Below are 19,415 nucleotides of genomic sequence, written 5' to 3'. Positions count from 1 at the left end.
TTGAATATTTTTATATATTTTTATATCTTCATTTTTCAAGCTATTCTGCCCGCTTAAGGAAATAAATCGTAAGTAAATGTGCATTTTTAAATGTGCATTCGGAAACAAATTTATGAATATAGGATTATTTTTCATCACAGTAAACAATAAAAATCCTGCGTCTAACGATTAGAATAGTCAGTTTTTTCGTTATTCTTAGTGACTAGTACTGGTTTCCGAGAATATGCCATCTTTCTTTAAATGTCTCTGACATGTTGGATATCGTCGTGAGTTTTGTATTTTAAATATGCAATTAAAAGATACGTTCACATTCCTCTGATATTGTATCGAAAACACTTGTATAAAAATTTCAGATCTGATAACGTTGAACACAATTTTTATAATTACGAATCGTAAAGGCTTCTGCACTAATTACACGGAAAAAAAAGATTTTAGTCGAATTAGCTAACACTATGATATTAAGTAGATGCTGATCAAAAGTATCCTTATAGACAAAATCATAAACAATGAGGATTTTGTTGTAGCGCCATTTAAAACTTGCTTTTCTGAATGTACTAATCAAACTGAAAAGTATCTTCATCTACTAAACTATTCATTTTTTTAACTGTATCTTATACCTTAATACTGTTATACACAGAATAATGAGATGATTGAGGTAAGGAAACCACGTAGCTGTTTTTTAAAAAGAATATGTATTATTAGTTTGCAAATCGTATAATTTTTTTGAAAAACAGTTATATGTTTTCTTTACATCACTTAATTCATCTCATTATTCTATGTATAAAAGTATTAAGGTATAGTTGCTAAAAAATGAATAGTATATAGATACTCGTAAATACTTTTCAATCTGATTAGGTTCAAAATGCAATAGCATATGAAATAGTATTAAAGCAAAATCTGTTCATTTTTTAAATAATTTTATATAAAAAAAACTTATCATCAGCATCTCATAATCTACAAAATGTCACAGTTGCAGCCAATTCAACTGAAACAATTTTTTTCATATATGATTAATGCTGAGTCATATATGTTTTTATTTTTTCGTAAAAAAAAAAATAGGAGGAAGAGATGCAGAAGAGTGTAACCGGGTTTAATAGCTGGAGATTAAATAATAATAGCCGATGGCACAGTGATAGCGAAGATACTTGCGAAATACGAAGATACTCGGCTTGTTCAGTTCGCTAATCCACGAGAAAGGGCGTCGCCCTTCGTGTGCTCGTCTTACGTGGCGTAACAGAACTACAGAAGCCGATCCGCCGATACCGAGCGGCACGCAGTAGAAAACGCAACCAAGTACGTCCAACGAGCGCTGCGTTGCTCCGCGTCGAGGCGTTTCACGCGCATTTTTAGTCGGTCAATGACTCTGAAGTTGTATTAAACACCGACTACGCCGTAATTGAAATTACGTAGTACTGGAGCTGGAAACGCCCGGCTAGCTACACGTGCAGTTTCCTTCGTTGCCCAGAAGTATGTAGAAGTTATCGAAACCACGATAAACAGAATACGAGGTGTATCCAATCATATACAATAGCGTCATCTCAATTACGAATCTCAATTGCAGTCCAATCGACGCGTTACTCAAAGGTAAACGTCCCAATGACCGGACATATACCTATATGTACGGACACTTACATATAATTTATTATTATTAATCTCAAATGCTCTTTTTATCACAATATTATAATTTATTATAATTAAATTATAATATTATATTTAAAAAAATATTTCAGATTAATAATAATAAATTTTGTGTAAATGTGACCGGCATGCATAGATACATGTCCGGTCACTGAGATGTTTATCTTAGTTGCAAGCGCATGATTCATTTATTACTTCCTACAATTTATTTATTACTTTATTACAACTAAGTAAGTAATAATCACACGAACTCATAAGCGAGAAATGAATAATACAGGCCTATGAAAATAAAGCTTTGGAAAGTTCAGTGAGATATAAGATTCGTTTCCGCCGTAATTTTTTCCGCTGTATCTAAATTTGTCTAGTACACGTAAAGATTTTAAGATATTCTAATCTAAAAGTGCAAAAAAGCGTTTTTTTTAATTTTTCAAATTACGATAACTTTAAAATATAAGGATATCTGTTGATTTGATCAATAGATTTGGATTCTTCATGAAAAAAATCTATAAAAGTAGAAACAGATGCAATATGGTGATTTATATTTATTTTTTATTCGCCATATTGCATTCGTCATTTTACACTTAAAAATTCTAACTCTAAATTCATAATTAATGACTCTTTAATACAAAAAACTCTTTAATACAAAGTGTCAAAAAAATTGGCTTTATAAAGCGTTCGATACGCTTATATACTAAAAAATATATAATAGAATTTGTTAATACAATTTATTCTTGCAGTTATAAATATATTTAACTTTTCGGAAAACATGCCCTTCCATAGATTTTTTTCTGATGAATCCAAATATATCGTCCAAATCAATGGATATAATTCTCATGTTTTAAAGTTATCGTAATCTGAAAAATTAAAAAAACGTTACTTTGCACTTTTAGAATATTTCAAGATTTTAAATAAATTTTGTGATCAGATTCCGATGTAAAAAAATTATGTTGCTAAATCACTCTTACATCTCAGTGGACCAAACATCACAGGCTTGTGTAATTATAGATTTTTCCTGATAGTCGCAATTTGTAATCGTCAATAATTTTAATGATAACTGATCGCTTATCAATCAGTTCGTCATTATCAATCAGTGACTCCCACCGTATCTTTAAATTGCAAAATAATTTACACATGGGAATTTATTGCAATTGATCGGATCCAAAATGATTTAAGCACGGGCTTAATTAATCAATGAAGAAAACAGAAAAAATATGGTCGGTGGAATAAATATAGTCGAGGGAAGGAAGGAGGGCACGATCGTTCCGGTTTACACCTCGATCTACTTAGAAACGGTATGTCTGAGGACTCTCAAGCAGCTTCAAGGCTGTCGCGTCCTTCGCGATCATTGCACGCTCGACATATTACCACACGAAGAGGAGCCCCACGCTTGGCCAATGGAGAAAGGCGATGTATGGCGAAACAGTGTGTGTATGTGTGTATATTGTATATTACACGGCGCATCCGGGGAATTGTACTGGAGGATGCACCGAGCGCACATTTAACCTGTCAGTTGGAAAAGGTTGGGTATGCTAGCTCCAGCTTGTTCCGCAACTCGTCCTAATTCAAACTATTGTTATTCGCATAATTTAATGTACACATGTTCAAGAGTAGAGAACCTGATGCGAATTGGTTTTAAATCAAAATGAAGAGATAGAAGCTTCTTTTGAATTAAATGATTGGATATATCAGGGTAATAAGAGTCAAGCACAGTAATTCTTCTGCAAACCTATACGGTTAACGAAACAACTTTAATAATAATTAATCCGTTTACATGTTTCGGCTCACTTTTGAGCTAGAGACATCCTCCTCAGAGACAATATGACGTTTGTAATTACAAAAAATTTTTTGACAAACTAATTCATTTCAGTGAGTCATTTCTAGCTATTAACAGAAACTACAGGGTGGGCCATCTATTGGTACGTTTTTGAATTTCGTCGTATGGCAACACCGAACGAGCTACAGACCCGAAATTTTGACAGTTTATTAGTCATACCGTCCGCGGCACGAAACAACATGTTTTCTCTTGAAGAGCGTTTTGAAATTTTAAAAACTTATTTTCAAAGTCAGTGCTGTGTCGCCGAAACTGTACGAATTTTGAAAAGAAATATGGGTCGTGATAGAGCACCCACCGAAGGAGCTATACGCAAATTGGTGAGGAAAGTTCGTGAGAAAGGGATGTTAGTGGATGACATTATATTACGACTGTTTTGAGTGAAATTGGCGCCGAAGTAGTCCAAAATGTCATTAATAATTGGGGTGACCGAATGGCATACTGTAAGGCCAGTAGAGGGAGCCACATGAACGAAATCGTTTTTCATTCTTGACGCGGATACTTTTAGCTTCACAACAAAAAAAAATTAATAAAAAATATCAATGTATGCTCATTTGATCGCATTTTTAAAAACGTACCAATAGATGGCCCACCCTGTATAATATAAAAACGAACTCTAATAGCAATCTAAAATGTATTAAAATTATTAAAAGGTAAATTTGTTAGAGAGAGAAGCAAAAATGATTTATTGTAAAATAATATAAGGTGGCTCACTAAAATAAAAATTCACCTTATTGCAAACACTTAAATTCTATCGGTTTAGTCAAAAACCAGTCTTTGACCATTCAGCGAATCACTGTCAATTATGATGAAATTAATGAATAACTTTTAATACACCTTAATCGCAAAGAAAAAGAAAAAGAAGAGAAAAAAACTCTGATATTAATTATAGTCCAGACGGATATCAAAACCAAAATTGAATCTTTAATAATTTAATTTTAATGTAACAAAGAATGTACACTAATTAGCTGGCAATAACGCGCCGATATTTATAGTCCGTCTATAATTGAAAAATAGGCCTTGGAACTTCTTTTGAACTGTTTTGAAATTGTAGTTTTAAAAAAGGAAAATAAAGTGAGTATTGTAAAAGGGCAATCACGTTTCGAAAAGCAATCCGAATATCGAATATTATTCTGATAGGTCAACGTTTATATTAAATTATCTGTAATAAAATTTTGCATAAATTTTAATAATTTTTGTAATCTGACAATTATATGAGTATATTTACAAAAATAGATCAAAATGCAAAACTCTACAGATCTTTTCTAAAATATTGATTACTGTTTACTCAATTAATTTCGACATAGTATTTCGCCAAGACATTAACAATATGGCGAGAATCATCCAAACATCATACTTATATTTAATTTTAGAAAAAAATCCAATAATTGAGAAAAACATTTTGATTGTATTTTAAAAATATAAAATTGTGCCTTGAACTCTGCTTATATGTATAAAAATGTTTATAAAATTGTTCCTAAATTATAACGTAGAAATATTACAACATGAAGTATTATACATTCGATATAACTAAATTAAAAATTTTTAAATTAATCGACTTTTCGGATGCATATAAATCAGTTTTTTCTGAAAACATTTTTCGAAATATTTGTCGAGCATTTGAAAATAATCGGGATAGTGCGTCCTAATTTTTTTCAATATACGCATTTTATTCTTATATTTTTTGAAAAAAGTAAAATATTTACATCTCAAATCGAAGTTCTCTAGTTTTTGACAAATATTATTATTGCCTAAAAATTTTTGTTCTGACAAAATTGTTGCGTTATGACGAATCATCTTACCACAATTATTGTAAAATTGTTATCACTCGTGCTATTAATGTTTTCACAATTTGTTTATCAGGATACGCGCTTGAATAAGCTCAAACGTATCATGTAACTTTATATAATTTATTATTATATAATTATTATATAATTTTATATAATTTATTATGAACCTTTTCGATATTAACGACGACTATACTGCAGCGTTAAATGCTTTCTGTGCACTAATGAGGATTATATAGTTTAACAATTTTTTAAGTGTTATTACTGTTGAAAACGTGTTAAAGTATGATTTCTTCCACCAATAAATTAATAATTTACATTACATAGTACGTAAAATTTAATTGCTATACTTCTTCTCTAGTGAAGTGACGTTCGCGTCATATAGTTGTCCCGTACAGTGGCAGCATATTCGCGATTCAACTGTCCGGAGGTATAATGGCGGAAAATAATCAAAAAGATACAAAGAATAAATATTTGATTTGAAAACAAGTTGTCTTAGACTTCATTATAGTAGTTTGAAAATAGATTATTTCACATATATATATATACATAGAAATAAAGATTTCTGTGAAAAAAATATATTTCTATGTACATTCTTAATTTCGACACGATTGGGGACACTATTAATTCACATAATAAATCGACTTGTTTCAAATATTATATTAATTTATATACATATATTCTTTACATATATTAAACTTCAAATGTCGTAAGGATCGCCTTGAAGACATTTAGAAAATGTTTCAAATATTACGTCGACTCATCTTTTAAATATTTTCCGACTTATTTGGGAGATGTTTAATCTTGTGGATAACTTTCAAATTTCGCAAATGTCTTATATTCGTTTTCATCAATGTAGATTAATTCTGATCTCGGTTCAATTTATTCTTCAACTTACTATCTTTTTATAATTCTTAGAATCAGAAAAAGACGAAGAGTAAGTTGAACCAAGATTAAAGTCAATCTACTTAAATTAATAAAAATGGGATTAATTATGTAATGTGATAATGGTAATCGGTCGGTATTCTTGGTATGCTCCAATAGTTTTAAGCGGCAGTTATTTAAATACCTGTAGCTTTATATCTGGAAGTATCAACATCGTTTGTGCGTCCGTTCGCCAGGGCAAACCGCGGGTATTCGAATTCGCTTTTCCGGTCCTCGCTTTCCCGGTCTTCACGTATTCGGCGTCGAACGTCCTCCGCGTGTCTTCTTAAGATGAGAGTAATACACGATCGCCTGTCGACTGTCGTCGTCTTCGTCGGAATTCTTTGGAACCGCTAGTTCGCTACCGCGAAGTTCCCGTGGAGTGCTCGCGGTCGCGTCGTTCACACGGTCGACCGGAAGTGCGAGACGACTCTCAACCGAGTCCTGATATTTCAATCCCGATGATTCACAATCTATCGTTCTCGTGGAGGATAAAAATCGCGCACTGTCTACTCTACGCGATGAAAGGCGCAATGTCGGGTGTCTCGCTGAGCAGAAGAAAGCGGTGGTGCGTTTCTTCACGTAGCGTCTGGAGAAATATTAGAGAACTCTGGAGAACTCGCGGTCATGTGGAGAACGGAGAACACTTTGGTGAACGGAAGGAACGAGATCGGAGAAATTTCGAAATTGTCAGAGATGACGTTTGATCAGCAGGTGAGTTTCGGAGCACGAAGTGGAGCTCGACGACGCGATCGATGCGATGGAGTACGCGACTTCCTGATCGGTATAGACGACGATCCATCAACTCGGCAACCTAGAGCTCGGCTGGAATCGGTCGCGATCGGTGTAGCTCGGCGAAAGGGAAAAAGAAAGGATGATGAGCAGGGACTGCTAGGGAGTAGGGATGGGCCCGGTCGCGAGGATGGGCCTGCTGTGTAGCCGACAGCTACAAGAGAAAGGAGAGGGTAGAAGGAGAGAACGCTGCACGTTTCGCTGTGATTGTGATAAATTTCTCAACAGAAATTTCAAACATCCTTTGACATCATTCGAGGAAAATGAGACTGGTATCGTAACGCGATAATTATACGATATTACAGCGAAAGTATAAATAATAAAATTTAGATTATCGAGAGTGATTTCTAAAGATTAAATTCCTAACAGCTTTAAATTAACGTTTTTCTGATAGAGAAGCGATGTTTCCCATTTTGTAAGAAAATGTGATAGGAATGATGTTAATTTTTGATTGCCGCCAATTTGTCGCGTCGTTAATCAGAAGCTCATGATATAAGACAGGTACATTACTTGTACATTTACTTGCAGTATTATCGTGATTGCAAATGTCATGCGAACATGAACTATCCCTGAAATTGCAATGAGGTCAAATATTTCTAGACACACGTAATCATATTGAAAACAATGAAAACTATTTAAACCTAAAAAAAATATCTTTAAAAAAAAAATATATATATATATATACGCCAGATATATGAAAAAATTATTGAAAAAAGTACCGAAAATTACATTCCTTTTAATAAAAAACGAATACGAAATAAATGCAATTAGCCAAGTAATATAAGCCTTTATTAATTTGCATTGCAAATAATTTCCCTACTATGAAGACATATTACTAGAATATTGCGTTTTAACGCAATCAAGTTTTTTCTTCATTATAATCCAGTTGACCATTTTAATCACTTTCTATCTTATGTGTCTTGCGTTATGAAATACTTGGCTAATTATAAATTGCATTTATTTCGTATTGATTTTTTTATTTAAAAAAATGTAATATTCGATACCTTTTTTATGCACATACATGGCGTACATTTTTTTTTTAAAGAGGTTATTTTTTAGGAATTTCACTGCTTTTTGTAAATTTTTGAAAACATAACATCTTCGTTGTCGCCCGCCAGGAGTCACTCGGCGTTGCCCGGCGTAGTCGTCGTCGTCGTTCTTATGTGAACTCATAGGACCTTTTTTATAGAGAATTTTCTAATCTACAAGTATCATAATAACTATATTCTCGTAGAACGAATAGATTTTAAGATATTCGAAAAACTGCTTTTTATCAATGACCTTCTATAAAATTTTAAGTAAAAGTCACATCGAAGGGGACTTTTGAGATATTGTTTAGAATGGCGAAGTAAAGGTCCATACAAAAATTTAGCTAACAGCTAAATATTTCCTCAGATTTGTCATATCTTTGTCTAATTTCCATGGACTATCTTGTTCGACGGTTGCGATTGAGTTGAAAAGAGCGACAGATGGTTGTAAGAACTTTTCTTCTTTGAGTACCTTAAAGAAGCATTTGCACATTCCAATCTGACTAGACTATCTGACTAGATGGTCACTTTAAGCTGACAACTTTGTACACTTAAAGCCAGAATAGCTTGAAAATCCAGCAAAATCCATTTGTTAAAATAAATTCTATGATATGAAAAATTTGTATAATTTCAATTTGATATACGAATTTGAATTACGATCTTAATAAATGAACTTTTTTCGTTAAATTTCGCTTCATTTCGGGATTGAGTTTCCAATTACAACTCATTTTTCCGATCTACGTGAAAATTATGTCAAGTTTGGTTTGGGGATTACAATAAAACAAAACTCAGAATGCAGAATCTTCATGTTGCAAATCGAAAGTTCATTAGATGCTATGAAAAAACATTGCTACTTTGAGATAGGCATTGAGAGGAAGGCGTTCGCGATGATTAGTTCATCGGGATAGATAGGGACTTTTCTGCCATCTGTTAATAGAGCGATCTTTTCGAATATATATTCTGGACCGGAAAAATTTCCGCGTTGAAGAAAAAGGCACCGTGCACTTGCCGCTCCAGGAAATACATACGCGGTCAAGCGATATATTTACGTAACCGATTGCGAAAGAACTAATCGTTTTTTACTTGTCGCACCTGACGGAACGCGTAAAACGCGTATTCTGGCATAAAAATGGAATACGCCTAAGCGACTCGCGTGACGCAAAAATATCGCGCTCTCGGTGATTTTGCAATGTGAAACTGATATTTGCGATTTACGGCACATTGCGTGATTATTTTTTCATATTGGCAGGTTCGCGTTATGGCAGATTAGAAGCGATGCATGCAAACAATACGCATCCGTTCGATTTACCATTCTATGTGAGGCATGTCTATGATCGGTATTCATATAGTCGGTCTTATTTTAAAAACCTCTTAAGTAAGAGAGTCTTAAGATGCTAATGCGGCCCTCTGATTGACTTATGATATCTTAAGACTGTAACACAGTTAAAACAGTCTCAAGTATAACAATCAACTATGAATATCAGCCTATAAGGCATTGATGTTGTAAATGGCCAGGTCTTCACTGATGACTGCTAATGAAGAAACTGCTCATGGAAGAATTATGTCTCTACAAAGTTAATTTCAATACTTTTCGATAGAATTATTAAAATATATCGAAACAAAATTTCGAAGAAATATGGTATTAATCTTTGCATTGTTGACGTATTTTTTGAATTAAAAATTGTAAAAATTGTTATGTAATAGTCATAATATCACTCATTTGTTGCAACAATTCAGTAAATAAAATTTTTCAGAAATAAATTTTAATGTTTTGAATTAAAATTTTGGAATATTAATTCTGAAATTTTATTTTAGTGTAAAATAATCGATTACAGAGGATGATTAAAAGTAGTTCTTTTGAAGTATCTCTCTTTTTCCTATGTTTTCATTCTTCTTCTACAATTAACTCAGAAAGGACGATTTTTAGTTATGTATGTCGTTGTTGTAACAAGTGAGCGATATAATGATACGTATCAATATCCACTCATGCGTTTTATTACCCAATACAATATTACGCGAGCAAGCCTTTTTCTGAAAGAACGCAAATAAATTTATTCAAAAATAATAAATAATATTTCATATTTTACAAAGATGTTATTATCTTTTTCATTAAGAATGTATGTGTCACATCCAAAAAAAATATTAAAAATATAAAAATTTCATGGATTGTTCTATTATTATGTCTCTGAATATTTGTATATTTGAGCACAATTCTCTAATTGGTTTAACAATTATTTAATTTTCTTTGTTTATTTTGATTCTTATATCTAAAACCGCATTTCATAATATTTATTTATAAATTTGATGAGAAAGTACAACATTAAGAATTAAATCAAATTTTACACATATATTGATCAAATAATAATAAATATTCGTGCAAATGTTTATTGTTTGGATCCACTTACATATTCAAAAGTTATTGACTTAAAAACTACAGAAAAATATAGCCACATTTTGTTGCAAAAAGTCATTATAAATAAAAAAATTATTTGCTTTTGCAGTTGATCAGGTTGTGTTTACGGGTTAATATCATCAAAATTTTGTTAATAATATTCGTTGATATTAGCTTATTTTGGCTGATTATTTGAAACTTTTAGGTAATATTGTATAGCCAAAACATCCTTAATTAACTGTTAACTGTAAAAATTATGTGTAAAAATTTTAATTGAAAAATTTCCAACGATTTTTAGCTCTGATTGTTTGCAGGATGTAAAATTTGTCTTTTGTCGACGAAAGAGCGTTCTTTTCGCGAGATCCTTAAGTATGCGATAAAATTAGGGACCGCGGCAAGGTTAACGAGCGGCCATGACGTGACTTGTTTCGCATTTAGAGGCACGAAGACGCGCCGCGTGTCGCCGACATGTGCGATTACGCACGGTGCGACGTGACTCACATAAGTATCCCAAGGCGGTCACCCCAAGGAATAAGAAAACGCAAGGAAGCAACGTCTCCGCCGTTCGGGAGTACCGGAAGGCAGCTACCGCTGCGCCTGACAGCTGCGCCATCGGCCGCGCCAGCGTGACTCACGCGAGCACGTCGCATACGCTATTAAAGCGTATCGACTCGATCGAATGTCGCTTCGTTTTTCCATTGTATACGTAGTGTATACCGTCCCTTGCAGATGAAACCAATGCAAACGAAATGAATTTCAGACTCAACGGCTGCATTCAGCAGAAAAAGCAGCTTTGCAAATATTCTTTGTAAGATTCTTTAATAGGATTGGTTTATACATTTAGGCGATTAGATTGAAAGAGGAATTAAAGGCAAGAATTAATCTGTTAAAAAATCTTACAATAATATAAAGCTGCTTTTTTTGTTGAATACAACCAGAGACGGATCCACGATGGTGGACATGGGAACCCTCAGCTTGGGTGTCTTCTTTCTTGAAAATATTTATAGCAAAATGTTATATAAATACTTTTAATACCTATAAAATACTTAATCACAATTTTAATATTCCAAAAGTATTTTTTAATTTAAGAAACTCCTAGATTTTCACGGCTTAAGGCTTACTATTTTATTGCAGACATCACATTATGCAAAAGTCTATGCTGTGATTTCCGTCCGTTGCAAGCGAAAAAAATTTTCATTTGCGACGCGTTTAAATTAAAACATAAGGACAGAAAGGTAAGAAAACTGAAAATTTCCCTTTTTTGATTGTTGGCATTTGATGTTGGAAAAATTTGATTGGCAATCCAATAACATATAAATCCGCCAATGGCTCCAGCCTTGAAAAGTTCCTGGATCCATCCCTGAATACAGCCAATGGCTGCGTTTAACAGTAAAAGCAATATGTAATTCTTGAGTATGATAAGTCTATGCATTCAGATTCAGTGAAGAACTAAAGATAAGACCAATCATATTAAAGAATTTTACAACAATTGCAAAGCTATTATACTTTTTCTGCTGAACGCTGCCAATGATAAGTCTGACTCATCCTGAAAGACAAGACTGATATCGCACAAACTTCATAATATTTGATATATAAAATTGTCATTCTTTTTTTAATGCGGAGTCTATTAATCAATCACAGTCGAATATGAAAAGAATAATCGACTATAATTGGTCAATTTTCTACGACTTAAGACCAAACCTTTTCTACCCTACGACCGCTATTGTAAACCCGCATTACACTACGCTCTTTTAATGTTTTTAATTAAATATAATTCTTTTTGAAAAATAGGGAAAAATGTAAAGACGAAGTACCAAGAAATCAAAATAATTTAAATACGTGATTCGATTTTTATATTCGATTCCACAGTTTTTTCTACGCTCAGACTTCAAAGAAAGAAACAGGAAGGTATAATTTCAAAAATAGAAGTGCAGTTAAAGACGACAGACTAGCGATTAGATTAGCGATCTTCTTTCATATGAAGAAAGAGTCAGCCACTTGTTCAGGGAAACACGTGCCAGCTCATCGATTAGTAATTCGTCACGACGACATGTCCCTTGATGATTCGTCCCTTGCCAGACGATGTACGTGCCCTAGCCAATCTTTCTCTCTATATAGTATCTATATATGCAAGACTTTTAATAAATAAATTCTTTCGATTCCCAATCTTTTCATTAATCAGTTTAATCATTTTTCTTTCATTCGCTTTAACAAAATTTTAATTTAAAAATTTGTTTTCTCTTTTCTCTCTTCTCTACCATTTCTATCTCTTTCTCACATGATAAAATATAATCTGTGTGTTAAGATTAATATCAAAAATTTAAGTTAAGTAATAAAAGTTTTCGTTAAGTAAAGGAATAATTAGGACTCGGAGACATTACTAGAATAAAAGAATAATAAGAAGATTAGCTTCTTTTAGTACATAGTTCGAAGATATCAGAAATTTAGTATTTAATTTTTTCGTGCTATAAATTGCAAGTGATATATAGATTGAATCGTTATCTTTCTGATAAGATAAGATCTGAGAAGTGTGGATAAATCATTCGATTATCTGATTACATAATTTTTTTCCGATAAGAAAGAATTATTTTCTGTTGTTTCTATATCCGTGACATCACTATATAAGTATCTCACGCAGATAAAAATTCACTAATAAAAATTCGTTGCATAAATTATAGAATTCATGAAATGTAAACGGCATTTCACGAATTCTATATAGTTTATGGATGATTTCATGCGAATATATTATATATGCACACAGAATTATTCGCATTACGATTCTACATCATTACCTACGTTTCATATATACAGGGTTGGCCATATTCGACGGAAAGATGTTTTTTTTTCAATCATGGGAAACATCGTTACTCGATCTAACATCTCTTTCCCATGATTGAAAAAAAAAACATCTTTCCGTCGAATATGGCCAACCCTGTACATATATATGTTTTCCATATGAAAAAACCGGTACGTTAACGCAATGATGTTTAATAAATGTGTCTATTACTATTTAATATAAATAAACAATAATATAAATAAACGATGAATCTTGAAAATAACGGACCAATGTCACTTTGACATATATTATCAAAGTCATGGCCCTGAATGATCTTCGGAAGGTTTTACCCCACGCTCGTTATTCGTTATTCGTTCAAAAGTTATTAACAAAATAATTAAGAATAAGAATTTTACTGGACTGTACACTTGAAAAACAAAAATTCAACAATAAGAAATAGAAGTAATGGCCACAACGATCAAAGCTAGATCTTTAATGCTCAAATAATTCAATCTGAATTACTGTATACTATACTACATGTACATTGTATAATACATGTATGTATAGCATATTTGTAGTCATTTGAACTGCGCGCCGAATTGATTCTTCGGATTTATAAACGCAGTCAAACTACTGTAGTAATATTACGAATTAAATTAACAAGCAATTTTAATAATTTGGTGCTCAATCAAGCATTATTAGAAAGCATTATTAGAAAGATGTTAATACGTTGAAAAAGTGTAAATAAATTTTAAAAAATAATTAAATTCTGCTATATAAAACAAAAATTCTCTGCTTTAAAATAAATTTTCTGTTTTAAAAACATAAATTTTTTTTGAAAATATTATTTTCTTATATAATTTTTGTTTTTAAAATATAGAATTTGATTTTAAAACAAAAAATTTGCGATTTTGTCTACCTCATCTATCCACCCTTTGCCTAGGAAGGTGACCTTTGCGTGGAAAGTCGTACACCTCACATGGCAGGGGGAAAGGTGGAGTATATTGAGTTATTTGGGATAGTTGTAATTAAAAATATACAATTAAATATACATTTATATTGTCAACTTTATTTGTTAATAATTTTTAAAAGAACAACGAGCGCGGGCTAAAATTTTCTGAAGATCACTCAGGGCCTTGACAATATATGTCAAGGTCGAAGTCATTGGAGATGGATCCGTTGTCTTGTTTTCAAGATTTACCAATAATTTTTTTGAGTGAATCTTATAATGAACTTTTAAATAAAAATTGCGAGGATCGCGCCGTGTGAAGTGGATCGAGATCCTCGAAAGAGGGGAGAGAGAAAGAGAGAGAGAGAGAGAGAGAGATTGAAAAAAGGAGAAAGACAGAGAGAGAACAGGTGCGTTATGCGTCGCGCGATTTCCGGAATGGTAGACGAAGGTGCGGCGTGGTACGCGTGATGGAGAACGTATCCATTCGAGCGTATTCCGGTCGTGGTCGGAGGAGCGACCTAACTGCGCGATCATTGCCCGAGTTTATTCCTGTTCTCGACACAGCAGACGAATAGCTAGTAGCCAAAAAGACTCACTTTTTGAAAAAAAATTTATCGACAGTGCAATTCCTAATCGATTTAAAAAATCTTTTTTACGTAGGTACTTGTAATGAAATACTCTATAATGTGATCTCATATATTATAGGATTGCCGACAGTTACAACGAAACCTGCTGTCAATTGATGACCACGGTTTTGTCAGTGCTGAGCTCAAGTTGTTATTCAGTACTTAGCCAGTACTGAGCAGTAGTTTGCCAATATTGCGCTAGTATCTGAACTATGATAGCAACCCAATAATAGTCCAGCACTGCCGATTGTAAAATATTCCCTATATGGAATAAAGAGCCTTTTCTCAAACAAAACTTGAATTGAAAATGGCAAAACTGATTATCAAAAGTGATATTGAATATAATATTACACCTACAATATTAAATTTATTACTTACGCTAAATTAGATATATATTTTTAAGACACTAAATATGAATTTAGCAATCAAAAAATTCTAAACTCAAAATGACATTAAATATGGAAGTCAAAAATATTGAAATTATATAATATTCAATAAATTTTCAAAAAAGATAGTAAAAAAAATTTTATTTTTAAATATTTTGTACACATTGTTATCTGGAGAATGTTATTATTTAGCAGAATTTTGTTATACTTGTATTGTTTCGTGACTGCTGAACGTTGTTATGTATCGTATATGCTCGTGTCGCTGCCAAATTCGCGACGCTATCACTAGCTAATTTAATCCGGAGTTTTAATATCGACAAACTTTCGGTTAAAATTACTAAAACTGCAATAAAAAATTTTGTATCTGTTAAAAGCATTGATAAACATAAGTTGTTCGATATATGTAAATGTACAGATGACGTATATTCGTTATTATTTATGAATATCTCGTATACAACCATTTTCCTCATTGCGTAATTTCAAATTTATTATTTGCGACACAAAGTATGACGTAAATTGAAATTGTTCTATGAGGAAAAAGATTATATTATGACTTATAATGAGACAGCTGTATTCACAAACATTTCCTTGACAAATTATTATTTCTAAATTACTTTCAATTTGCCTAAATAAAAATAATTTATCCTACAATTCATGTTTTGCGATGAATTTATAATTTGTTGTATGATTAATATATTTGTTGTATGATTAATAGAATTTTAATAAAACAGTAAGTTTCGTATATATCAACAATTTCTTCACAAACAATATTTAATTGATTTTTATATTTCGATTTCGAACTTTTTGTTCTCTGGGTTCGTGAAATGATTTCAATTTTAAATTCACATCGAATTTTGAAACGTTCAAGGTAAACGAGAGTTTGGATCACTACCAATTGGCACTTAATTGAAAAGTAATCGCTATTCACGCTATAACTAATGTGATTTTATCGTTTATACATTCAGAAGTCGAGCGAAAAGGCATGCACGCATTTCTTAAAAATACAAGGTAACAATAGGCACGTGCTCTTTTACGATGTACCTCGTTAAAGCAATTATGCCAATTGGATGAAGCCTAAGGAGGTAAGAATCGCACGTCGCGTTGGCCAAGGTAAATTTTCTCATCGTTATCGAGATATAAAAGTTGCTCGTTTATCGCTAAAAATTAAACATGTAAATACAATACACTTTAATAGGTGCAAAACATCTGTATGTAAACATAAATATATACGTATATCATAAGTATGTACACTATTAGAGAGAAAGAGAGCTATTAAAAGAACAATGATAATCCAATTAATTAAGTTAAATAAAATTTTGTAACATTTAACTTTCTTAATGTGTGTTTCGAAATGTAAATCAGTATCCATTTCTGTAGACAGTTTTAAACTGCAACGTGTCCACATTAATGTATACATTTAATAAAAATTATACACCTTCAGTTGCAGACAAAATTTTCAAGCGAACGTTCGTCGAATATTTTTAATAAATAAATGCAACTGTAATTAAAGTTGTAACTTTACGATATGAAGCAATTAAACAAAATGTAATGTTAATGAATATGTGTGACTAATGTAACGCTGGTATCTCCAGCTCTAAACAAATTTACAGCTATTTTGAATGTGTGACAGGTATTGTTATCTTTTATTTCTATGATGATAATGGCTATAGTGCGTCGTATCTTTGTGGAATCTTCCTACAAAACGTCGCGTCGCGGGGATTCAATGCGCGATTGCACTCGCGATATCTCGCGCGTGCAATCGCATATGGCTCAAGTAGGTATCGCGTACGTAAAGTGTATGTAACATCCGATTATAACAAAAAAAGTTGAATATCACTTATCCTCTTGCACTTATGGAGGAGCGAGTAAAAACATTCTCAACACAAAAATATCTTGTGATTGAGATAGTGTATCGTCAAACACGCAATGTGAGCGTGACGTTACTTTTAAGATGGGTTTACATTAAAGTTATATATGTAGGTTTTATTTAAAATTTTTATGTTTGAATGAAATTTTAGTAAAATAAAAAACTGATTAATAAACAATAGAAAGATTTCAGAATAAATTCTTCTAAAAAGATATATTTTGGAATAAACAGTTTTTATTTAAAAAAATATTGTTTAATTTTTTGTATTGTTAATTTTCTCCAAATTTGTTCCATTGTTAAGAATATGTTACTAAAATAAAAAATTATCTATTATCAGATCTAGAAAATTATTCTGTTAAAAAATTGATTGTGGTTCCGTTTTTCTATTTTCGATATGTTATAAATGACCATCACCCTTGTAATTAATAAAAATTATATTAATGAACTTTGTGATATCTCGAACCATCTAAGGCTAATTTTTACTTTAGGTGGGGACTCATAAAATTTTTTGGATATCACATTAATTAAAAATGACTTATACAGGATTTATATCGGAAACCTGTTGTGGTTGTTATTTGAATTTATTTCATATCATCCATTATGCCGGAAAATAGTAGTTACAATAAGCCTAATTGATCGAGTTCTTTTATTCCATTCAAGATATCATTCAAAAAATTTTGACCAAGTCATTAAAATTCTTTTGACAAATGGATATCCGTTAACATTAATTTTTTCCATTATCAGAAAGAGATTTCCATTATCATAAAAAGTTTACATAGTGGTGTCACTATTTCTTAGAAATTTAAAAATATTCAGAACAAAGATCAAGAAAGACGACACTATTTTTCTATTTCATTTATTATTAATGTATCTGAGAAAATAAAATTTTTTTTAAGAACAAATAAGTTCGACGATAAGTTCAAATAACATAAGTTCGACGATAAGTTCGAATAACATGTACCAAGGTTAATAAGCTATATAAGTTTATCAAAGTAAGTTTCAAGGATAAACTCTCAGTTTTGTCACATTGTTGTTTACAAAATTAATTGCAAGGATTGCGATGCACCTTATACGTGGGTCAAACCAACAGAATGTTAAAGACAAGAATTAAGAGGAGCATAAAAATCATATTAATTGGAAAACGAACCATATATTAATTGGAACATTCTGTAATTACTGAGCGTAGACTGGAATTTGCATACAATTTTGATTGAGATAATATAAAATTCTAAATAAAGAAAACTTTTTAAACAAACGACAAAGTGACGCGGAATTTTTAGATCCCTTATACTGTATACACCACTTTAATATTTCTAAGATTTAATTAATCTCTCTCTTCTTTAGTTTATCGAGTGTCTTATTGTGTCGTTGATTAACACGTAATCTCATTAGAGTCCATGACAAGCGTGCTGTCAACATCGCATGATATACCCATCTTTTTCTCTGCCATGTAAGTTTTTTATTTAATTACCTTTAGTTTAATTTACGATCTTCATTTCATTGACTCATGGTTTATTATTTAATATATTTGAAAATTTAATGAACATTATTGGGCACATAAAGATGCGATTTTCTATTCAGATATATCTTAATCATAGTTCACATAACGACGAACAAAGTAATTTTTATGTTTAATCTTAAACATAATTTAATGATCTAATTATATATAATTGTTTAATCAATTTGTATATATTTTATTTATGGTTTTGGTGTAATTGCTAAAGAGAATCCTAATCTACGAGTCAAAATGTCAATTAATTGTTACAATAAATTATAATTGCAACGACGTCCAACATTGGCTCTCAAAGGCTTTTTATTTAAAATAAAAAATTTATTAATATACATTGAGACTTTAGAATAAATCTTTTTCTGAAAAAAGGAATATATTTTAAATATATAATTTTCGATAAAAAAAAAGATAAATTGTGTGACTTTCTTTTATTGCCAGTTTATCTCTTACCTTATAGTAATCATCGTAATTGTTAAAAGAAAAAATGATTAATATTTTTGAACATTTTGAAATGTTTATTCTATTATTCTTTAACAGAACACTGTTTTTTTAAAATTGGTTACATTATCTGATTAATTTGCATATTTATATTTAAAATATAAGATTTATAATATTTAAAAAAAAAATCTTCAAATTTTAATAAAATAGTTACAAAGTTATATAATTTTTAAGTTCAATTTTATATATATTTTTTTACCATACTAACCGATTAGAAAGATTCGTTATAGTTAGTCAAGTAATTATAGGGGATAAATGGAAGTGTGTGTGTATAGAGTAAAAATTGTAAACCAAATCCTTTCTCGGCATATGAATTAAAGTAAATAAATTATTATAAATATATTATTCTATAATATATTCTAAAATAACAAATTAAAAAAATAACAAATAAAAAAAAATTCTCGGAAA

The 19,415-nt window shown here is 31.3% G+C and overlaps 1 protein-coding gene across 2 annotated transcripts in view; it reads right to left on the bottom strand.

The window, feature by feature from the left end:
• Rhp (GTP-Rho-binding protein rhophilin) overlaps positions 1 to 19,415 on the bottom strand; it is a 47,121-nt gene that overhangs the window by 26,256 nt on the left and 1,450 nt on the right. Inside the window, exon 1 of one of the 2 annotated variants that reach the window (XM_087410708.1) lies at positions 6,326 to 6,443. The exons of the other annotated variant lie outside the window; for it this stretch is intronic. Coding sequence (XP_087266834.1) covers positions 6,326 to 6,355 — 30 coding nt within the window. The 5' untranslated portion in view covers positions 6,356 to 6,443. Of the gene's footprint in view, positions 1 to 6,325; positions 6,444 to 19,415 lie in introns of those variants that run through there. 2 annotated transcript variants of the gene reach the window in all.

The sequence above is a fragment of the Acromyrmex echinatior genome, chromosome 10 (assembly GCF_024713525.1).
Source record: "Acromyrmex echinatior isolate Ae372 chromosome 10, ASM2471352v2, whole genome shotgun sequence".
NCBI classification, from domain to species: Eukaryota; Metazoa; Arthropoda; class Insecta; order Hymenoptera; family Formicidae; genus Acromyrmex; species Acromyrmex echinatior.
The sequence above is the reverse complement of the archived record's forward strand: the minus strand, read 5'-3'. Positions and strand labels throughout refer to the sequence as shown.